The sequence below is a fragment of the Cavia porcellus genome, unplaced genomic scaffold (assembly GCF_034190915.1).
Source record: "Cavia porcellus strain 051 isolate PalLab524CR breed Dunkin Hartley unplaced genomic scaffold, mCavPor4.1 scaffold_3, whole genome shotgun sequence".
Taxonomy (NCBI): domain Eukaryota; kingdom Metazoa; phylum Chordata; class Mammalia; order Rodentia; family Caviidae; genus Cavia; species Cavia porcellus.
The window spans coordinates 67,739,807-67,764,183 of record NW_026947486.1 but is presented as its reverse complement, the minus strand read 5'-3'; the positions used below and the strand labels follow the sequence as shown (position 1 = coordinate 67,764,183).

Genomic DNA, 24,377 nt, shown 5'->3' with positions numbered 1-24,377 from the left:
TAGAAAAAGCTCAGTAGTTTGGAGGAACACCAAGGAGTGGGCATGACAAAACAAGTAACTTCAAGAAACAGGCAGAGACACAGGAGCTAGCTCACAGCCAGGTTTGTAGGTCAAATGTGGCTTTTAAGGGTACTAGGAAACCATTCAAGTGCACTAGCTTGTGTTCTTAAGATCACTCTTGTTGAGTGCGGAAAGGAGGAGGGAGTGATGGAATAGCTATTGCAGTAGATGCAAAAGATGATACCAGTGTCTTAGACTGTGATCATAGCAATGAGAAATCGACCAAAGGGGATAGATTCAAAATGTGAATGCAATAAATCTCTTATTATTGAACATTTTTGAACTTATGCAAAATCAGACAGAATATTATAATGATCCTGTTATATACCTATCACCCAGCTTCAACAATTAGCATGGCCAATCTGCAGCAAATAACAGACATATCATTTCATCATAAATATTTCAATATTTCTAGGAGACAGTGAATTTTAAAAACATAGTGGCCATATCATCATCAGTAATTATCAGCAGTTATTTAATATCAGTTAACAAGGCAAAATTCATATTTATAATTGTCATATATAGCCACATATCCTTACAGGTACTTTGTTTGAATGAGAAAACAAGCAATACCAATACATTACATTTTATTGGTGTATCTTGAATCACAAAATGTGTTTTGAAGAAGAAGCTGACAGGATTTTCACTAGGGGATGTGAAACTGATATTCAGCTCTGCCAGTTCAGGATTTTTACCCATACCATGCTGCCCTCTACAGTCCAGTTCATTCAAATTGGTTTTGGACTCTAAATTTTTAAGAAAATATTTTATGATCTTCTCGGCCACTTTGGGATTCCCTAGGTCGTGGTGACTACCTCCCGTTTTCTTCAGTTCAATCTCAAAGGATCTCTGCTGCAATTTCAATGCACTCCCTTTTCTCCTGCAAAAGAAAGAGAGACTTGCAGAGGCCAACACACCCTGGTTCTTGCAATACCATTTCAAGCCCAGTGTTTTCAGTTTCACGGTGGAGAATGGAAAATAGGAACTCCAGTTGTAAAGACATCAAAGCTGGACAGTATCTCCCTTTATACAAAACAGCACATTTTCATAAGGCGAACACCAAGAAACTAGTGTTCTCAGCCCATTTTAACACAGATATGTGTGACTCTGGCCAAATCATGTAACTCTTTTGCTCTGATATCTCTGCTTAATTGGAACATTCTTTGGTACCTTATGTGCTTCGCAGGAAAGTTACGAAGAGAAAGGTGATAAAACCCTATGAGGCATTCAAGACTTTTCAGAGGAAACACACTTCTTGAATCCAAAGCTCTCACATCAGGTTTCAATTATATATGCTCACTGAAAAACAAGGCTGTGCTGAGGACGGAAATCTCTAGGGAATTCAAAATGTTCCCTTTAACCACTTGTTTCTTTCCTATCTGAGCCCGATTCTTTGCAGGAGACATTGTCCAATCTGGTGGACTTATGCCTCGCATTCTTTCTCTGACCCCATCAGCAGTCTCTGATTTCCTGGCACGATCTCAGCTTTATGCATTCCATCCCTTTGTCCCCAGCAGCACACTGACATTTGTAAGCCACAGGTCATCCCATGGAGATTTCCAAAGAAAACTGTATACCCCTATGTCCTCTACCCAAGATAACAGCAAACATAGAGGAAAGTAAACTGGATGAAATGAGGGGAGGGAGAAGAGAAGAAATTGGTAAATCCTTGAAGTAACTGCTGAGTGGTTCTGAAATAACTACTACATAGGTGAGATCTCCTTCAGTGAAATTTCCCTAGAATCAAAAAGTATCAAGAGCCCAGGATCCAGGAGAGCAGACCTGTAAAGAGCTAAGCTAGTGCTATAATGGAACCCTGATGGGCTGTAGACAAGTATGAGCATGGGAGAAACCAATACAAAATGCAGGATCACTCACATGGAGGACAAACTGGGACATGCTGGCCCCAGGGCATCTTGATAGAACAGATTGTTCTACAAAGTCCCTTTACTGTACCTCCGCATACTAGAAGACAGGTTGAGCCTACAGCACAGTGTCCTGCCAAATCTTTTATCTTTTATTGACTCTAATACATACACAAATTACTTTATTGTTATGTTTCCTTCATACATTTTCCACTTATTTACTTTAGTTGATGCAAGCTCTTAGACTCTCTCTGAGAAAGCAAGAATGCAAAGTCTGCTTCCTAAAGGAATGCAAGCTCTCATATTATTACCTATGGCCAAGATAGGCAGGGGTATGAGAAAGTTCCAGGATGTTCTTTCCTTTATCCTTTGATACAGTTCTCTAGATCATTGTTTCATTCAATTCAACAAGTATTTGCTGCACTGTCATGTATGTGTTCAGACAGTAATAACATGCTTTGAAGGAAAACAAGAATGTGATAGAGGACTTATGTTTACAAAACTTTCATAGTCAATCTTAGTGGTTTAAGAGTTTGAGGTGGCACCAGTTGCCATAGTTTTCATAGACAGAAAGGGAAAGCTGTTTGAAGTTTAACCGCAGAGGCACATTCCACCAGAGGGCAGCATGTCTTAGTTTCCAATTTGAAATACAGAAAGCTAAAGTTTCAAATAAACTTGCCTTCAGTTTATGTCATAATCTTTTCAAATTAAAAATTCAATTCGTCATGGTGGCTGAACTATTTGACAAATAAATATTAATGTAGAAAAGAGAAGAGACAAATAGAAACCAAAGTCTACTTTGGTTTTTGTTTTTTTTATATTTTTATTTTAAAGAGATTAAGATAAAATAGGACATAACAAAGCAGATCAGAACAGAACAATTTAAGCAACACAGTATTTCACCACAAGACAACCCGATATAATATTAGCTACCATACTGTCTCTTTCCTTGAAATAGTTGAACGTACCTTCATACACAATAGTATTAAACATAACAAAATAGTATAAAACCATTAAGGAGAATGAAAATATTACAGGGCATTCAGAACCAAATAACAGAAAATGAACAGTGGTTACTATATTATCCCATTGTCCATAAAAATGGTTTATACTACCACACATGATAAAATCCAATAAAATGCTATATGATAGAACCAATGGAAACAGGAGAACAAAAGTATGGTAGGACTTCAAAACAAGATGATATTAAATCAGCACTGGCTATTATAATGTCTTGTTTTTGCCAAAATAGCTGTTCATACCATCACAGACAATAAAGTCAAACAACCCAGGATAAAACCATTCCAACAAATGAATGGAAACATAAGGCAAAGTCTACTTTGAATTTGGACTCTTCACAGACACATACCCTCCCCACTAAATAAATAAATAAATAAATCTATGAACTAGAAAACCAGGGTGTATTCATACAGCTTTAAGTACCCATTGGAAATGTATGGAGCATACAAAAGGAAGAATAAGCTACAAATGGGAGTTTAACAGTGGCCTCACACCAGCTAAGCCAGGTCACGTGAAGAACACAACAAGAGATGTATCATGACAATTAGTGTCTTTTCACAAGCTTACATTTGATGAAGCAACACTGCCTCCTTTACGCTTACAATGGATCTAAATATTCTTTGCCCAAATCTGAGCTCTGAAGGTAAGAACCTTAAGGTCCCAGGGGTATAGAGGTGCAGAGTTCCAGACCATGACTTGGTAGAAATTCTCCTTCTCATGGGAAAGAATGTAGTCATCGTGTCTTGCAAGGGAAAAACATTATCTTTAGTATTAACTTCTAAGGATATGCATAATACTCCATTTGTGGGTGAAAAAGGCAAGTTTCTAGGTGGTAGAAAGTACCCAGTTACCGTGGAAATGGCCCTGGAATGGAAGTCAGAAAATCTATCTTTCTCATTGATCTTAACCTTGTAAAATCAATAAGGTTAGATATTTTATTATTCCTCTTTTTGTAAACTCATGATACTATAAAAACATGAATACTGTTACAGTAGAAATTATATCACTTGTAGGAACAAAGAAGACTGTTGGATGAATGGTCCAAATTATATTCAGGCCCTATGTGCTTTTTAGACATCGATAGAGGGATTTAACATAATATACCTCCCTAACAAGACAGTGGAGCTGGTTTGAAATTACCACTTTCTGTGGAGCCAAGAGACCTATGAGAAAATTAGTGTTACAACATGTGATTTGTTTTTTCCTTTAGGAATTTGGATCTATTGGAGGAAAAGGAGAAAAAGGAATCCTTGGTTTACCAGGGCCTAGGGTATGAGCTTGGAATGTTCCTGCCTGAGTCTATCAAGTCTGTTTTCTTTCCTGTTTAGTCCTTTATATTATGTAATTTGATAGCCACCTAAGCCTCTCTTATTTCTCATCAGCTCTTTGGCAGGTTTCTAAGACCTCTTCTTTCCACTTAGCTTCATTCCTTTGACTGTTTTCCTTGAACAAGAAATGAGGTACCCCCTACTGTGAGGGGCTCTTCTGCTTATTTACTCTGGTTTTCTTCATGTATACCTATCTTCTGGCTAAAGAATATTGCAAGAGTAATCTTACTTTCCATCTCATTCTATTCCAAGGGAATGTGGGCAAGAGGGTGACACACGAATGGAAGTATCTTTATAGGATAGAAACTTCCTAAGCCTGGAAATTTCTAAAGCATAATGAGTAATGTTTAGCACCAGCAGTTTCCAACATTAATCTTATCCTGAGTGGAAATAATAACAACCTCTCTGATTCCTAGATAGGTACTTAAATCTTGAGCCTCAAGCAGTTAGCAAATCTTAGTTGTGAAGAATAACATTTTAAAGAAGTATGTTTTTAACTTGTCACTGAGATTTTTTAAGAGCCCTTTTGAGTATCGATTTACCCATTACTATGCTATTTCTTTCTTTACTTTTCCCTCTCTGTTGTCTTGAAAACACATGATCATGAACAAGAAACGTACTTGGGATGGAGGCCCTCTCATAATCTATTTAAAAATTTTCTGACATAACTAATGCAGCCTAAGTATAGTATCACTAGCCCTTCTGCTAAATTCTACCTACTATTTAAAATATTTCCATTTATTTTTAAAATGCTTCATGTGGCTATTCAGCATCATATATTAATTCTTAGAAAGAAGTTATCAAGCCAGGTCTAGGAACATTCACTTACCTGATTTTTTAAAGCCACTGAATTTTTAACTCAGATAACTTTATTATTTAAGTTCAGTAGCTTTTCAAAGTACAAGTTATTAATCTTTATAAGTGTGGTTATTCTCTTTTCAGGGTCCTATGGGTTCAGAGGGAGTGCCAGGCCCTCCAGGAACAAAGGTATTTTGGTTAATGTCAGTAAAGCCTTAATACATGAAATGCTAATCTAAAGTCCCCTCTGCTTTACTTAACATGGCCTAATGGAGACCCTACTTATAATAAAAATTGTTCACCTTCCTTTAATAATATAATCTTGTAATATTAACCACTCTTGTTTTCCCCCAAGATGGTGGGTATTCAGTGTCACATGTGAAATGTGGTAATACATCTTTGACATGTTATCAAGGGCTAGTAAGGCCAGCCTGCTTATATCCATAGCTGTGTGATCTTTGTACCTACTAAATATACAAGTTGACTACCTAGTCTTCTGGAAGACTTTATAACTTCCAAAGTGAAGAACAAGCCATGCCACCCAAGCTTCTTGTGCTATTTTACCTGGCCTAATCCAAAGACAAACCTCTCTTTTGAATTTAGCAATAACTATGTTTCTGTCACAGGGCAAGAAGGGGTCTCCAGGTATTTCTGGGTTCAATGGACTCCCAGGAATTAAGGTAATGTTGAGAAGTGAAAAGCTAGAGTTAGGGGGTGGAAAGGTGAAGAAGTCTACATGTGAGATGAAATGTTTCTAATAATTTGATGTCTTTTCTCAAAAAATGCATGCAATCAACTTAGAACACACAAAGTTAGTGATCGTTCCTCAGATACTATCAACTTTTAGGTTTTATTAGTCTTTTTTAATTCCTTGTAGATAATGTATCTCCTATTGCCAGACAGCTCCTACCACCTATTGTGGGCATTCCATTGCATCTGATTCTGGTACTTGGTCTCCCTTTCGGAAAACAGGGACTCCTTTGATTTCAATTGTCTGACATCATGTATTAAAAAGGATAGTAACACTAGTAAAAGCTCGGTCCTGTTAAGAGTGGAAAAAATTGACATCAAGTTCCTTCATTAGCATTTCTTAGATATAGCCAACTTTTTTATGCCAGTGCTATATTTCCCAGGCTGAGAAGCAGAATGACCTTAACTGATGTTGCAAAATAAAATTAGAATTCATTTTCCTTGATGGGTTTGCAGTTGAGTGTCGATCCTCTAGCCTGCCTTGTATTCCCTTCATCTCCAATTTTATTGGACATTAAAATTAATTAATCCTTTGACTAGTTTATCCTGAAAATCAGGGGTCACAGAAAAGAAAGAAACTTTTCATTTTTTCTGGGTATTGACTTTGATAGCACATAGATCTACAATGAGGTCAGAAAAGTATTTGTGTTCAATTTAATCTTTGCAGGGTGAAAAGGGTGCCAGTGGCCTGCCAGGTCCAGATGTTTTCACCAGTGCTGATGGTGCTATGATCTCAGGTACAACACTTAACTGATTTGACCAGAGAATAAAAGCAAGGTGTTAAATTCTATGTCCCTGGTAATTTTAAAAAGATACTTTGTCAGTTACTGAATTGCTGACACTATTAAGAGTCCTTCACACATTCTGAGGTTAAAGAATGAAGCAGATTCCAATCTCAGGCAGAGAAACCAAACTTAACCTCACATGTTTATATTGGGTCCATTAAGATTAGAATTTTGATCTGCCTGGGCCTGAGTTTGGTTTACAAAAATTATACTCCTGATTATGCTGAGAGAAAAATCAATATCCTCCCCAGTCTGATTGGCTTCAGCCCAATACTATGGGATACTCAGGGTCTTATGTAAATGATCTCATGCGTGCTCAAACTTGAAAATTTCATAATAAGTGGGAAGGTATCTTTGACTAAGGGGAAAAATTGTTGAGAGTCTTTAACTGCGTGATACTTAGAAAGTTTGTGTTATTCTCTTCTTAGCTATTTACTGTGCATATCCACTTCTTTCCCTTGTCTTCTCCAAAGATCCAAATACCCAGTATTTTCAGCTACTTCTTGCTTGATCAAAAGCTTCTACTACAGTGCCTCTTCAACCTGGGTTTCCCTAACTTATTCTTCTCCTTTCATATCCAGTCCATGCCCTGTCCGATTAATAAATAGTTGATAGGAACTTCCTGTGTCCCACTCCTAGGAAACCTATATGCATAAGGTAAATAGCGGACATTTTAATCCAAATGATGAGCATTACAGATTAGTAGTAGTAAAAGATCTGTCCTAGTGCTTAACAGATCTAATGAAAAGAAAGCCTTAACCAGACAAATTCTGAAAACTAGTGGACCCTTAGCTCCTATAGGCCTATTACCACTATTAGCATTTGAGAGATCTAGAAAGAACAAGAAAGAATCTTCTAGCCCTAAACAGCTCTCTGGATCACTTCTTGGGAATTTTGCAGCATTGTGGCTCACCATTAAGTTTAGTAATTTTTTTCATTGTAATTCCAGGTTATCCTGGAGATCCTGGTATGCCAGGACCCCCGGGCATTAAAGGAGATGAAGGCATTCACGGCCAACGTGGCCTTTCTGGCATCCCTGGCCTTCCAGCTTTGCCAGGTAAAATAAACTCATCCTTTGCACACATCACTCCTCTAGCCACTCTTGTTCCTTGCATTTCCTTCTATATAAGCAGATGAGTTCTCCTTCTATATAAGCAGATGGGTTATCAGTGCTAATGTATGCAGGCATAGTGCCTGTGTACGAGTCCTACATGAGCTTTCCTTTGACTCAAATGATGTATCACAGCTGGACAAACAATTCCAGACTTTCATTGAGGTTTTCAGCTACCAGAGGTCTGAGTTGAGTAGCTGGAGCCTTGTCCTTCTGTGAATGTGTCATCATAGCTAATGCTTTCCAGGAGAGTCTGATGAAAACACAGGGTCTAATTTATTCCCAGACTTTCAGTCTAGGCTTAAATCAGGCACTAAATGGTCCCAGGATTTAATGAGTGACACCCTTGAACCAATCATCAGAGAAGCATTCTCAAATGTCATACTATAGTAGCCAGCAGAGAAAGATCACGCCAGAATCTACAGGTGGGGCTATCCCAAACATAAAACTTAAGACATTATTTCTTAAAGTTCCTGGTTTCTAAATTTCTTGTACATAAGCACAGTTAAAGATATTAGTTTTTAAAATATCCACTAGCGAAAGCTATAGCTGGCCAAGTGCCAAGGTGGAAATAAATCCAGAAATTGAAGGCTAGAGAGCTAGGTTTTCTTCTTGAGTTTGCCACTAAGAAACTGTGTCTCTGATTGTGTTTCCTTTCTCCTTTGGGCCTAAGTTTCCTAATAGCTTAAGCGAAGTAAACCCTAAAGAACTTTCTAACTTCATTGTAAGAGAAAAGCAAATGATTTCCCAAATTCTTCCCTCAAGTTCCTTCTCACACATGCCACTGATCAGAGTGACCCTTGGGAGTAGGGTAATATGAACATCTTTGTGTGGGTTTATCTTTTCAGGTGTGCCTGGTGTGATAGGGCCTCAGGGACTTCCCGGTCTGAAGGGGGACCAAGGAAACCCTGGCCATACCACAATTGGAGGAGCCGGCCTTCCTGGCAGACTTGGTTTGCCAGGCCTACCAGGTCTACCAGGCCCACCAGGCAAGTTGTTCATATTTTCTTTGGTCTTGAGGCTCAGGTGTGATTCACAGTATGAAAAGATCATGATTTTTGAGGGAGCTTCTCACAGAGAAACTGCTCATTCAGGGTATATGATAAATCTAGAAATCCTGCCAAAAAATGTTTCTATATTCTCTGGGTAAGCCCTGCTTCTCCTGATGTCAGCTACACAGCAAAGTGTTCTTCATCAAAGAACAAGCAAGCAAGGGCTATCATAATGATCAAACACCAAGGATCTAATGCCTTCCTGATCCTTGAGCTTTTCAGCACATGGAGAAACAGCATTGACTCTTTTGAGCTTCCTCTAGACTAGAAGGCTCAGATGGGAGTGGGAGTGCTAAGCACCTAAGAGAGGAGAAGTCATGGCTGTTTCCTCAGTGTAGCTGCCCAAAAGTCTACATAAGGTGCCAGTGGTTTAGTTCAATGGTGAAGTATTTGCCTGGGATGCACGAACCCTAGATTCTATCCCAGGCCAAATAAATAATACCTCCAATGGCCTGTTTGCCTCAGATCTTATACATGAATATGAGATTCTAGATTCTGAAAGAAAGGCTGGGAATATTACCCAGCATGCTTCTTTGTACCCTAAATAACCTAACCACTGAAGCTTATACCTCATTCCTCCTTTGTCATAAGGGGGCTTTCTGGAGTAAATATGGAATCTTCTGAGTTATTTGTGCTACTTTGCTCATCTCAGAATGCTCAATGTCTAGTCCAGTATCTGGAAGACGGTAGAGATTTTATAAATAGTAGAGTGAGTAGGGGCTGGGAATTTAGCTCAGCGGCATAAGCGCCTGCCTTGCAAGCAGGCAGTCGTGAGTTCGATCCCTGGTACCAATAAAAAGGAAAAAGACAAAAAAAAAAAATAGTAGAGTGAGTCAAGACAACAGAGAATTTTGTCATCCCTTGATATTTTGGTTTCTGCTCTGGGTGCTGAGGCTTAAGAACCCAGACCTTCATGATTAAGCTGCTGTACTGACTGCATTAAGAGCTGCTAATCTTTCACATTCCTTTTTTCTACAGGTCCACCATCTAAGACTGGAACTCTAAATGGCACAGGGACAGGGTTCCCTGGTCTCCGAGGAGAACAAGGTCTAAAAGGAAATCCAGGCCGCAAAGGAGTAAAAGGTGATTTTCAGTTTCTTTGTACTCCACACTTCTTAGACAAGACTTTGTGGGGGAATGAGTGAACCAATAGCCTTGGGAACTCAAATGGAAGCAACATAGGTTTCGAGAAAGGATTGGATTATAGGATTCTTGGAAGTGCTATAAATAAGTCTGAGGCTGATAGCTGAGTTCACATAGGACAAAGTGATTGACAGGCTTCTCTTCTTAGCACTAAACCTACAGATGCTTTTGCTGGCAGCCTAGAGTACTGGCCAGCACAGCCCTTCCCAGTTTGCAAAGCCAAGGCTGGAAGCCACTTATCATCACCTTCAGCATAAAGCAAAGGGCTCTGAACATGTCAAGACCTGAGACTCAAAAAGTCAACTGCTCCAAGGAAACAGCTCAAGTTTCCACTGATGCTACAGAGCATTTAACACTGCACTGTATCTCTCCATCTGTTTACCACCTTTGAGTGCTTCTTCATTCCTTCCTCTGAGGGGAAGATGTTCAAATAAGTCAGTATTTTATGGTTGTACCCCAAACCAGGATGGTGAGGGAAGTGAAGCTATGGACTGAAGATAGGTTTAGAGATGGTCTAGCAATGATGGCAAACCTTTTATACATTTCAAAAATAACAGACAACCCACTGTGGGTTATGTGCCATAGGTTCCCCACCACTGGCCTAAGGGTTTGGGTTATCTGAGATCTTTCCTCCTTTCTCCAGGAATTAATAGCTCTCCTCAGCCTCAAATGGTGAAATTCTAACTTACTATTCTCCTTTCTTATTCCCCTGTCATAAAATGTCACTAAATATGGAAGTAGTGATGTTTTAGACTCTCGGGTCTTGACATAGATCAGAAAATTCAGAAATCTTGATCTCTGCTATTCGAATCCAAGGAAGACTGAATTGATCACTTTCTTTGTTGCTGGGATAAATTGTGATACTCACAACACAAAGATGTTTATTTTGTTTCCCAGTTACAGTTCATGATTGATAGACTCAAAGATAGTGAAAGGGCCTGCTGTGGATAAAAGCTGCTCAAGTCCTGGTAGCCAGGAAACACACAGAGAAAGAAAGGAACTGAGGATGTAGACATACCCTCCCAGATCACACCCCCAGGGACCTGTCTTTTCAGACCAGATCCTAAGAGCAAGTCAGCCCTATCACCCACAATTCAATCACTTTCCAGAAGCCCTACCTATGAGCACATGAGGCTTTAGGGAACATTCTCAATCCAAACCATAATAACAAAGATTGAGCAGTAAAGGACACTAAATTGCAAGGCTAGACTTGGGATGTTAATTTTGGCCCTTCCCTGACTGAACACAGAGCTGATGTTTTTCTAAATACTATTAGCATTCCAAAAACAGAGACAACTGCCAATTCAGTATGTCCATGGGACCTAAAGGTTTTCTTCAAATCTACACTAGTGAGAGTAATCGTCAAGATCCATCATACATGATTTCCTAGAGGAAATTATTAAAAATTAAATTCTTGTGTTTGGCCTCTTGAGAATCTGACTGATTATGATTGTGTTGGGGCTCAGAAAGCTACTTTATAAACAGACATCACAGGTGACTCATGTAGGAGGTCCATGGTTCACACTTGATAAGTACAAGTTGAATATGACTCATCCAAAATGTTTGGACCAGAAGTGTTTCAGATTTCATATCCTTCAGACTTTTGAGTGTACCTTACTTCCAGTAAGGTCCATAGACCTTACTGACTGAGCATTCCTAACCAAAAACATAAAATCCAAAATATTTCATATTTCAGAGCATCTAAGCTCAACATATGATAATGTGAAGAACAGACTGTTCTTTCAGAGTTTTGAGGATTATTAGTTTACTAAAACTAAGAAGAGATCTTTTAGGATCTTAGGGAAACTCACCGCCACTTGTGTTGCTACTAATTCTTATTCTCCAGACCATAAGCATGGAAAAGGTGATGGAGCTATATGCTAGTGACTCCTTGATATCTTCTTAAAGGTACTTTGTGAAAATCCCTGTGCTGTATGCAAGAATCAAGGGGAAAAACCACTTTGGTGGTGATAATCTTTGAGTGGCTTCAATGCTAGACTCAGTTAGGTATAAGTTACTGATGTACCCCAGCTACACATTAGACACACTGATAACTGGACCTTACACCACACTTCTCAAAGACATACTCTAAATGTGTTCATTTGAGTCTCTTCTCTTCAGGCCTCTTGATTCCCTCAAAGCCACAAATAACTATTATCAGTTTTTTTTTTTCTTGCAAAAGAGGGCCTACTTTGTTTTACATTGTCTGTTTTTCCCCTAGGGGACTTGGGTTTTTGCACTTGTGATGGTGGTGTCACCAACACTGGACCACGCGGGGAACCGGGCCTGCCTGGGCCACAAGGTGTCAGAGGTTTTCCAGGTCTTAAAGGAACCAGAGGAGATCCAGGCTCTGAAGGTGCACAGGGCCCAGCAGGGTCTCCAGTAAGTCTTGCCAAACTTTTGCCCTGAGGAAACAATGGGAGCTTTCAAGGGTCCCTTACTCCCTTTGTGTTTTTTATTTGTAACATACAGTCTGACTAGATGGTCTTTTAAGTCCCTTTTTCTTTAACTTACCTATGTTCTCTCCCTTCTTCCTACTTCTTTTCATAAAACTGTCTGCAATTTGCCTGCACTGTGGTGGGCTGTGAATGTTAAATAGGAATTAACATGAGGTGTCAATCCTTAAAGATTTCAAAACTTGCCAGGTGTAGTAGTGCATGCCTGTAATCCCAGCACTCAGAAGGACTGCTGTGAGTTGAAGGCCAGCCTAGGCTACAAAACAAGTTCAAGTCCAACCTGCATTACATAGTAAAACTCTGTCTGAAAAAGGCCAAAATGTTCAAAATTTGGAAAGGATACAAAAAATAAAGGGAGCTAGCAGGGGCTGGAATCCAGTCCCAGGCTGTGAACGCACATGCAGGTTGAATCCCAGCACACAGGGAAACCTTGGAACTTCATTCCCAGGCAGTAAGACCACTCTCCATGTCTGAAATCACCCTAGGATGCATGGGAGTCCCCGCAGGCCTAACTGGCCCATGCCCAGTGAACTCCAAATGGTTAGCAGTTGCCTGTAGTCTGCCCCAGGAGCCAAAAGTGACCCAGATTATTCCCAGTGCAAGGGGGAAGCTTTGAAACATCACTTGAAATCCAAGAATATAGGAAACTGACAAAACTTTAGAGCAAAATGCAATCTCAAACTTCCAGCCCAATCCAAGCAAGCGTAGAAGACATGGACACAGAACAAATTAAAAGCCATTCACCTGAAATTCTTGAAATGATAACTGAAGTAAAGAAACAACTTTGGGAAGCTATAAAAGAACTCAGATCAGAAATAGTCTCCCAGGTGAAAGAAGAAATGATAAATGTAATGAAAGAAATGCTGAACATATATAAGAAGACATAGTTAAAAAAATTAGAGGAACAATGCAAAAAGATGGAAACTCTGAATGACTAATATAAGGAACAAACAGAAGGTATGAAGCAGATTCAAAGAGATATATAGGAAATCAAAAATTCCATCGAAAGTTGGCAAAACTTCCTCAATGAAAGTGAAGATAGAATTTCAAACCTTGAAAACAAGATTGCAGCTAGTGAAAAGGAAAAGAAAGATCTTTTAAAAATAACAAGGAACCAGGAAATAAACAACTTCAAGATGATGCAAAGAAAAACAACATAAGATTGATAGGGATAAATGAAAGGAAGGTGACAGCACAAATGATATCAAGAGGCTATTTACAGAAGTAATAGCTGAAAATTTCCCAAACATGAGAATGGAAACTGACACATAGATCAGTGAAGCATATAGAACTCCAAATAACCACAACCAAAAGAAAATTACACTCAGACATATAATAATCAATAATCAATATCCCAGAAATCCAACATAAGAACAGAACATTAAAAACTACTAGAGAGAAGAGACAGATCACCTATAAAGGAAAGCCTATCAGAATTACAGCAGACTTCTCAACACAAAAAATGAATTCAAGAATAGGATGGAGAGGAGTATTCCAGATCCTAAAGAAAAATGACTTCCAACCCAGACTGATGTACCCTGAAAAACTGTTCTTCAAAATCAATGGAGAAATAAGATACTTCCATGACAAAACACAGCTGAACAACTTCATAACCACCAAACCATACCTGCAAAGCATATGGAAAGACATTGTAGACAGACGTAGGAAAAAACCACTAAGCAAGGCAAACAATTAAACAGAAGGTAAAGGTAAAGGAAAGGTAAAGATTCAACAGCAGAAAGATAACATGTCAAAAGTAAACCAATATATATTGGTTATAACCATAATGTAAATGGCCCCAATTCATCAATTAAAAGAAACAGACTGGCAGGATGGATCAAGAAACAACATCCAACCATATGCTATATAAAGGAAACCCATCTAACCCAAAAGAAAACTCATAGACTGAAAGTCAAAGTGTGGAAAACAATACTCCATGCAACAAAATCACGAAAAAAGCAGGGGTAGCTATTCTGTTTGCAGACAATGTAAACTCCAAACCAAGAATGATCCAGAGAGATAAAGAGGGTCACTACATACTAGATAGGGGAAAACTTCAAGAGGAAGAGATAACAATCTTAAATATCTATGCATCAAATTTGGGAACACCCAGCTATACAAAACAAATATTAACAGAAATGAAAAATCAAATAAGCAATAACACAATTATAATAGGAGACCTTAACACACCATTGACAGAAAGGGACAGATCTACTAGACAGAAAATCAGCAAAGAAATAACAGAACTGAATCATACTTGTTAACAAATGGACTTAGTAGACATATACAGAGTGTTCCATCCAACAACATCAGAATATACATTCTTCTCAGCAGAACATGGAACGTTCTCTCAAACAGACCATATACTAGCCCACAAACATGCTTAAGTAAATGCAAAAGAATTGAAATTATCCCATGCATGTTATTGTATCATAGTGCCCTGAAACTAGACATTAAGGAAAAAAAGAAATTGCAAAAGCCCCACAAACACATGGAAATTGAATAATATACTCCTGAGCAATAAGAGGGTAACAGAAGAAATTAAAGGATAAATTAAACAATATCTATAGGCAAATGAAAATACAAATACATCTTACCAGAACCTGCAGGACATAATGAAAACAGTCCTCAGAGGAAAATTTATTGTTGTGAACTCCCACATCAGGAAAACAGAATGAATACAAATAAACAACTTGATGCTACACCCCAAACATGTAGAAAAAGAAGACCAAGTCAAGCCCAAAAGAAGGGTGGAGATTATAAAGGTCAGAGCAGAAATCAATGCAATAGAGACTAAGAAAACAATCCAAAGAATCAATGAATCTAAGAGATGGTTCTTTGAAAGAATAAATAAAATTGACAGGTCTCTAGCCAATCTTATTTTAAAAAGGACAGAAAAAACTCAAATTCATGCAATAAGGAATGGAAAAGGCAAAATCACTAAAGATCCTCTGGAAATACAGAAGATCATCAATACCTATTTTGAAAACCTGTACTCTCATAGGCTTGATGACACAGAAGAAATAGACAGATTCCTAGGAACATATACATTACCAAAGCTAAGTCAAGAAGATGTAAAACTGCTTAATAACCAAATTTCAATTAACAAAATTGAAAATGTAATTAAATCCTTACCAACAAGGAAAAGCCCAGGTCCAGATGGATTTACTGTGCAATTCTACAAGAAATTCAAAGAAAATTTAATGCTGACACTCTGAAACTCTTCAGTGAAATTGAAAGGGAAACTATTCTCTCTAATTCATTCCTGGAAGCAAACATTACTCTAATACTACAACCTGAGAAAGACCCAACTAAAAAAGAGAGCTATAGGCCAATCTCCCTAATGATCAAAGCTTTTGATAAGATCCAAAACTTATTCATGATAAAAACTTACAGAAAATTGGAATAGATGGTTTTTACCTCAATATGATAAAAGTCATCTGTAACAAACCAGCAGCCAGCATCATTAAATAGCCAAACCCTAAAAAAAAAAAGGAACAAGGCAAGGATGTCCATTATCACAATCTTATTCAATATAGTGCTGGAAATATTGTCACCAGAAAAATTAAACATGAGAGAAATAAAAGGAGTAAGGATAGGAAAAGAAGATATTAAATTATCATTATTTGCTGATGACATGATACTCTACATAGAAGATGCCCAAAACTCCTTTGAAAGACTCCTAGGAATAATAAATAAATTTAGTAATGTAGCTGGATACAAAGTCAATACTCAAAAATAAATAGCATGCCTATACACTAACAAGAAAACCCCTGAAAGAGAAATAAGAGAAGCCACACCCTTTACAATAGCATCCAAGAAAATGAAATACTTAGAAATTAATCTAACAAAAGAAGCAAAAGATCTATTCGGGGAAAATTATAATACCCTGAAAAAAGAAATCAAAGAGGAGCTCAGAAAATGGAAAGATATCCCTTGTTGATGGATAGAAATAATAAATATTGTGAATATGACCATTCTCACAAAAAATGTTATACAGAGTTAATGAAATCCCAATCAAAATACCACTAGCATATCTCACAAATCTAGAGCAATCACTCCTAAAATTCTGGAACCAGAAGAGACCTAGAATAGCAAAGGCAAGGCAGGAGGCATCACAATCCCTGACTTGACGTTATACTACAAAACTACTATAATAAAATCAACACGGTATCGGAATAAAAATAGACCTGAAGGTAAATGGAATAGATTAGAAGATACAACTACAACCACAAACACACTCAACCACCTTATCTTTGATAAAGGGGCCAAACATGTCCCCTGGAAGAAAGACAGTCTCTTCAATAAATGGTGCTCTCCATATGCCAAAAACTAAAACTAGACCCATGCCTATCATCATGTACTAAAGTCTAAATGTCTCAAATATCTAAATATTAAAACAGAAACACTAAACTTGTTGGAAGACAAAATAGGTAGAAATCTTGAAGACATAGGCGTAGGTAGAGAATTCCTGAACAAGAATCAAACTGCATGCAAAATACTTCACAGAATCAACAACTGGGATTACAACCTATTAAAGAGTTTTTGCATTTTGAAAGAAATCTCTTGCATATTGAAAAGAAAACCCACAAATTGGGCATAAATCTTACTGAACTGTCCCTCAGACAAAGGATTTCTGTCCAGAACATATAAAGAATTTTAAATTAATCAGATCCCCAAAATTCAAAGACCCAGTCCAAAAATGGGCATCTGAGATGAATACACATTTCTCAGATGAAGAAATACAAATGGAAAATAAATACATGAAAAAATGTCCAGCATCATTGGACATTAGAGAAATGCAAATTAAAACCACACTGAGATTCCATCCCACTCCAGAAAGAATGGCCAGGATAAAGAAAACTACCAACAACAAATGCTGCAGAGGCTGCAAGGAAAAAGGAACTCTCCTTCACTGTTGGTGGGAGTGAAGACTGGTGCAACCATTGTGGAAGTCAGTCTGGAGATTCCTCAAAAAGCTGGGATTGGAAGTCCCATTTGACCCAGCTATTCCACTTCTGGGCATATTCCCAGAACAACTGAAAATATCATATTACCATGATATATGTGCACCCCATCTTTATATCAGCACAATTTGTAATAGACAGATCTTGGAAACAACCTAAATGCCCATCAACTGAGGAATGGATACAAAAGATGTGGTATTTTTATACAATGGAGTACTACTCTGCAATAAAGAATGATTAAATTGAGATTTTTGTAACTAAATGGATGCGACTCAAGACCATAGTCATAAGTGAAATAAATCCAACTCACATGTGTAAATACCATATAATCTCCCTAGCGTAAGAAGTAGTAAGGGTGCATAAGGGTACAAAAAACTCAGTAAACACAGTGAAAGGACAAGAATCTGCTTAAAGGGGAAAAATAATATCTCAGGGAAAATGAGGAAAAAGAAAAAAGAAGGGAAAAGAAAAAATACCTAAAATTATATAAACACACTTAGGATAGCTAAGATGATTGTGCTACAAATTCTATAAGTTCTTGGAACCAAATAGTGAACATGCATAGGTTTGGAACAATTGTGCATATTATTGTATGGTTATCTCAGGAACTCTTGAAGATCATTATGTAAAATAACTACCATAGTTACACTCACACTACTTTGTTTTGAAGACCTATATTGTCAGTGTTCTGGGCTCTTTGCTATTGTTGTTTATATGTCTTTTTCATTTCATGTTTTTCTAGGAATTTGCTTTGTTTTGTTTTGTTTTGTTTTTCCCTCTAATACAGAAAGAATAGGTACACATGTAGAGACTTATGCATACATAGAACTTCTAAACAGTTTATGAGAATCAATTATATAATGCACGATGAAATGAACAGCTACTTTGACGAAAAAGCAACATTAAGTTACCCAATGCTGATTCCATAGCATCATGATGTGAAATCTAGCAATACTATTATTCTTCATTCAGAGTGATTTTAGTCTGTTTTGTTTTAATTTCAAGATACATGAAGGTATGGACAGCTATTTTGAAGAGAATGAGAGACATCATGGCAACCATTGCTGACTTTCCTATTGTCTGGTCTTGAAGGCCTAAAATGCCTTCATTATCCTGTTCTGGTCAGTTTTATATGATTTTGTTTTATATGAATTCATTGTATGTGAAGATATGGACAACTATTTGGAAGAACACTAGAGACAATGTGATATACAGTGAAGATCTCCAGTTGTCTTTCTTTGAAATCTGTGTCTCTTACATTGTTTTCTTATGTTTAATTTTACCCTTTAAAATAAAATTTAAAAGAAAATGGAAATTATTATCCAAGATGACAGCATAATCAAGTGCTCAGAACAATGCCAAAACATATCCAAGGGCCTGCTTTAGGTCATACCTTTCCCACATTCCAGAATCTTATGAAGTCTGTATCTTCTGAGTTTTCTTCTTTGTCTCTTTGTCAGGGTTCATTTGGACCTCAAGGCCTTCCAGGTGTTAAAGGAAAGAAGGGTGAACCAACATTCAGTATGGAATCAGGGATGCCAGGGGAGAAAGGTGATCGTGGCCTCCAAGGTTTCCCTGGAATAAAAGGAGCCCCAGGAAAAGATGGAATATCAGGTTTACCGGGTCTGCCAGGTCTTCAAGTAAGTGGATTGATCCCACATGATTAGCACTGTACATATTCAAATCTGACCTGTCTGATGGCAACTAGACCATGAGACGGACAAAATAAAGAATTCACAGTATCTGTTCCTGCCTCTGTCACTGACACTTTTGACTTTGTGCTTTTCTATAAAGTGGGAATTATTTTCTGGGAATAGCCATTACTTTATTTGATAAATGCTAGCAACAATTCACTATATCACTTAAAAATGCTTCAGCTTCTCAATGGCTTTCCCATTCAAGCAACTCAACTTCTTCTGTGACTTCAAAGGTTATTGTTATCCTGCTTAATTCTTTCCCACCTCCATCTGAAATATCAGATGACCCATAATTGACAAGACTCATTCCCACTAATTGAACTCAGAGAAGACTAATAAACTAAAGTGATAGAGGATTTTAACAAATTATGAATCATTAGTCATACTGGTTACCTCTTTTCTATAGTAATAGAACTCCAGATAATTCTCTGAAATGTGCTTTGTTTTTTATTACTTTCTAGGGTGATGGTGGAAAGGGATTCCCAGGAGAAAAGGGACTACCAGGACTTCCTGGTGGAAAAGGTCATTCTGGTCCAACTGGTCCTCCAGGAATTGGGTTGCCAGGACTTCCTGGACCTCAAGGTCCCCCAGGAGAGAAAGGAATAGATGGGTTTCCAGGTCAACAAGGTCTCCGTGGATCTCCAGGTGAGTCACAGGATCACATGGCTTTGGACTTGGAAAATCAATCTCTTGTAGCATGGCCATAACTCAGATGCATGGAACTGGTCATGAGAAGAGATTTGAGAGACCATAATTACTACTTTCAATCCTCTTAAATGTTTATAAGAGGTAAAAGCATAATATTGTGTTGGGATAAGTTTAGAATGAAGAGCAATACAGATTCAGCTCCACTTAGCAAAGAACTTCTTGAAAGGACAGAGTGAAAATGTCACAGAGTTGTATAGAAGTTATGAGCTCATAATCCCTGGAAAAGTTCAAAGAGAAGCAGATGACCATTTACTGCAAATGTCATTGAAATAATGAGTAGAGCATTGGATAAGGTGCCCTCTAAATTATATCATCAGCATGGAAGAACCTTTCCTTAATTGATGGAATCTCAAATTGTGCAGAGAACCTAGTTGCATCTAGTCTGACTCATATTTTATACCTTAACTATCTTTATTTTTATTTTCTTACTTGAATTTCAGGCATTATTATGGTGACATTCCTGCCTATATATTATGAAAGTCCTATGTTATTAACATATCTTCTTTCACATAGCAGAATAGTTCTTAATCTGAATTTCTATGTTCCACAACTTCCACATTTCCATTAGTGGCACCACAGTTCTTATAGTCATCTGAAGTTTGAAAATTTGAAGTTAGCTCTTAGTCTTAGATTGACATGAATCATATTCTTTTCTTTCTCTTCCTGCCACTAAGTTCTTATTATTTCATTCCTAGCTGTATGTTTTTGGAATAAATGGATAGTTAGTTTGGGGGCTAGATGGATGGAAAGTTAAGTGAATGAATGGCAACTTGTATCTTCTACCTTAGCTTTTTTGTATTCATTTCTACTATAAACATTGCTTCAAATTTAATACTTAAAAAGTAGCAATACCATCATTACTCTCCTCATCCAAAGCTACAAATGTTCCTTAATGGATATAGATTAATTTCCAAATGCATCAGCATGGAATTCCCAGAAGTCTCCAAACATGGACATCACCAACCTTTTCAACCGTATACTCACATTCTTAATTTAAAAAAAATTAAAACCAAGACACTAGTTTTCTTCACTGTACTGAAACACAAATATCTTCATTTCCAACTCCAAGAGTTTGCTCATGGTCCCTTCATTTCCAGCTCCAAGATTTTGCTCATGTTGATGTCCTCCTTTTTCTATGCAGTCATGTCTTACTCATCTTTTAAAGACATAAACCCTTCTTGTCCCATTAAGTTTTCCCTTGACCTCCACAGTATGTCATTGCTACTTAAATTAAGCTTCTCTTTCCATTAATACTTTCACTTTTCCTAACTATATTGTAAGTCTCTAGATACTAAGGAAGATGAGTAATACTTTGCTTTTCTAGACCTGCCCAGGGTAGTACAACGTTCATAAAAGGTTACTATTTACTTGTGTCTTCCAATAATCAAAGGGCCATTTATTAGGCTTCTTTCTTCTCTTTCTACCTTGTCACCTTCAAGAATTACAAAAATAAGGAAGATAGAATAGCAGGTTCTATAACTTTTTATCTATTTTAAAATCTAGCTCTGTCAACTGATGTAATAATTATGATGGTACAAGTTAAAACTTGATCATTCAAGATTCTTAAAATCAGGTCAGTATTTCATTTCACAAATTCCTAGGAAGGCTGTGAAAAATGTTATCACACAGTATCAGTCTCCTTTTGGGAAATGTTGGTATCAGCTATAGCTTTGCTTGCAGCTCTGTTTCCAGAGAGGTTACTCACTGTCATTCCACTGCCCCTCTGCCAATTGATGGATCTTCATTCCAAGACAACACACTATTCGGGAAACTAGGTTACATATTAGAGTTATAATAACATGGCATCTATAAACTCACATGCCCTGAAATCTGAATGCTGTCCACATTCCAACTCTTTGAGAACAGGCTGAGTCAACAAAAGGAAGCCTAGAGGATCATTTCAGTCCCAAATTTCACTAGTTCCTGGACATGGAGTGTTCTCAGCAATGTAGTACTATAATATGCTACCACCTGGAAGATGCCTTATGCAGAAAATGTCCTTGTTGCCATACCAAAATTTCAAAGCAATTATTCCATTTAAAGCATCAGATTTTTTTTCTCTGTGGTAACCAGTCATAATTCCTCTAATTTAACTTTCCAGTGGAAAGTTAAATCCCTAGCCTGGGGTATCCCAGGCTAGGACAGCTACACTGCAAAAAAAAAAAAAAAAAAAAAAAAAAAAAAAAAAGGAATGTAATCATCAGAAACCTTTCAACCTCCAACTGTGAATTATTACAAACCTTGGTCAAGCCAACAACTATTTCCAAAGAGGATTTGACTCCAAATGATCACAGTAAGCCACATGGTTGTTACTGAAGTGGCTACTGTGTGCTTGATCCTGTGTGGGTCCCAGTATTTTTCTCTCAATATAGAGGATGAATTTGGTTGGTGGGTATATCTGGGCTACAAACAAGACTTCACTTTGGCCTCAAAAAACTTTCATCCCAGTTTAATTTTCTTCTTTGTTTGGTTCGTCTACATGATTGCTGCTGCAGGAGAAAGGCTGGCCTAGAGGACACTTAGACACAGAGATAGATAAGAGCTAGCTACAGGTTCTCAGACACTAGTGTTGGCCACATTCCTCTTCCTTTTTACTCACCATTTTCTCTACTTTCAAAAACACCACACTAAAGCCCCTGTTTGAAAAGGGTGATTGTCATAGAACAGAAGCCTGTCTTCAGCTCCATCTTTTAAAGGCTTTGTTGTTTTGATCTGGTGGCCACAGAGTAAAGTATCTATGAAGCTGATTTGATAAATTTGGGATGAGTGGCTTCACATTTGGACATAGATCAGGAATATTTGTATTTTACACAGTTTGTCTCTTGAAATGTACATAAAGCAATAGAATTGTAATGGTGAGAGTACAACGTATTGGACTCAATGAGCCATTGAGATAGTTGGGGGTAGGAGAGTTTCATGCAGGGTAACCTCATGACACCAGCTATAGAGGCAGTTCTGGCCTACTTCAAAAGACCCAGGCCCACACAAAGCACAAGATTGGAATTCCTCTCCCCAGTGAAGCATCTCAACATGAGGTTCTTGCTCATAAAGTATATTTCTGTATTAGGGAAATAACTCTGTCATCTCATTGTATGGCAGGACATAGATGAGTGTACCCATCCATGGTGAAGGATCCATCTCTCCACCTGTGTTAATATGGCTGTAAAAATCTGAGGTCTAGAAGGCAGTAAATTAATATCAAAGGTACAAAATAGTGTCACTAACCTGACTGGGGTAGAAACCAGGGAATGGTCTTGTAGGAGCTCTACTGAATGCTCCTCCTTAAATACAATAAGAATTGTTATTTGTTGAACATAAACTAGGGTATCAGGCACTCTGATAAGTGCTATCAACATTGTTTAATACAATTCTCACAAACACCAAATGAGATGGGCCACTTATATTAAACATATGAGGCTCAGGGAAGTTAATTATCTTGTCTACACAGGTAACTATTAGCAGAACTAGGATACCAAATATGTCTGGCTTCATAGCCAAGTATAGCCACTATACCACACTGTTCAATTTTCATTATTGATTTAGGAATAAATTAAGTGGCTTTTATTGGAAAACAGAAGTAGAATCAGAGGAGAAATGCCAGCTTGTTGATTAAGCAGTCTAAATCACAGACTGTCTACATATTTTTCAGAAAGGTAATATGTGACATTTTAAATACAGACAAGTGCTGTAGCAGTTTACTAGAACTGTTGGCTCTGTGGTTTAAAGTAGACCTTGGAGGATTGTTTAATGAATAGGTAAAACTAAATTTAATTAGCATAGCAATTGTTTGAAAATGGCACTTGAGGGAGGCAACAAACCATTTGCTCACCAGTGTTTTATTAAACTCCCACTCTGTGATCGTATAGACTCTTTATTTGCATTATGACTAAGAAAAGAAGAATTTCCTAGAAGAAAGACTCTTCATGCCAATTCTAACATCTGGAGTATCAAAATGGACTACTCCTTTTCCCTGAAGAACAGAACTGACAGTTTCACATAAGAAACTAAAGGAATGGTCACTGTGTCTTCATGGATAAGGGAGTGGTCCTTTAGTATCTGTGTCATACAGACATATAGATACACCTGACCAAGAATCAATAGCTTTCAGTGCACCCCCAAAAAATCATATCTCAAAAACTCCAATGTTTGGGAGGAACTTCACTTTAAGAAAATGATAGGCATGTACTTGAGGGGTCTTGGCTTCAAACCCTTCAATCTAGTAATGTTGGCAAATGAACCTGCTCCCATCTTCAGGAGAGGCTCCGTATTTGTTTGCTGTTGTTCCTACTTAGGTAACACATACTATATGGGTGACTACTTGGGCACCAAAGGTTTGATAAGAAACATCCAGGCACTTGAACACTAAGGACATTCTTATCTCTAAACAGATATACCGATAATTACCAAGAGCTTCTGGTGCCAAGATTTTTGTGTGGGTACCTTCCTGTTAAGTAGAAAGGGCTTGGTGAACCCTTTAAATGGAATGCCATTCAAGGAGCCTGCTAGGGGGAAATCTTCTTCGACTCAGTGGATTCACCAGATACATACATTTTACCATTCACAGGAATCACCTTGCCTTGTATTATTCCTGGGTCATATGGTCCATCAGGATTACCAGGAATTCCCGGATTACCAGG

At 37.8% G+C, this 24,377-nt stretch overlaps 2 protein-coding genes across 5 annotated transcripts in view; one reads left to right on the top strand and one right to left on the bottom strand.

Moving 5' to 3' along the window:
• Window positions 1-24,377, top strand: part of Col4a6 (collagen type IV alpha 6 chain) — a 381,091-nt gene that overhangs the window by 330,397 nt on the left and 26,317 nt on the right. For all 3 annotated transcript variants that reach the window (XM_013150206.3, XM_013150205.3, XM_063246264.1), the window contains 11 exons: window positions 4,156-4,215; window positions 5,216-5,260; window positions 5,698-5,751; window positions 6,489-6,558; window positions 7,556-7,663; window positions 8,566-8,706; window positions 9,748-9,852; window positions 12,134-12,294; window positions 18,796-18,975; window positions 19,494-19,677; window positions 24,305-24,376. In XM_013150206.3, coding sequence (XP_013005660.1) covers window positions 4,156-4,215; window positions 5,216-5,260; window positions 5,698-5,751; window positions 6,489-6,558; window positions 7,556-7,663; window positions 8,566-8,706; window positions 9,748-9,852; window positions 12,134-12,294; window positions 18,796-18,975; window positions 19,494-19,677; window positions 24,305-24,376 — 1,180 coding nt within the window. The remainder of the gene's footprint in view (window positions 1-4,155; window positions 4,216-5,215; window positions 5,261-5,697; window positions 5,752-6,488; window positions 6,559-7,555; window positions 7,664-8,565; window positions 8,707-9,747; window positions 9,853-12,133; window positions 12,295-18,795; window positions 18,976-19,493; window positions 19,678-24,304; window position 24,377) is intronic.
• Window positions 631-24,377, bottom strand: part of Atg4a (autophagy related 4A cysteine peptidase) — a 107,730-nt gene continuing 83,983 nt past the window's right edge. Inside the window, exons 13-14 of one of the 2 annotated variants that reach the window (XR_010046618.1) lie at window positions 18,729-19,754; window positions 631-940 (exon numbers count right to left, since the gene is read on the bottom strand). Coding sequence is in view for 1 of the 2 variants with exons in the window: in XM_023564168.2 (XP_023419936.1) it covers window positions 921-940 (20 nt within the window). In the remaining variant the exon portion in view is untranslated. The remainder of the gene's footprint in view (window positions 941-18,728; window positions 19,755-24,377) is intronic. The other variant, XM_023564168.2, reaches the window with a different exon arrangement.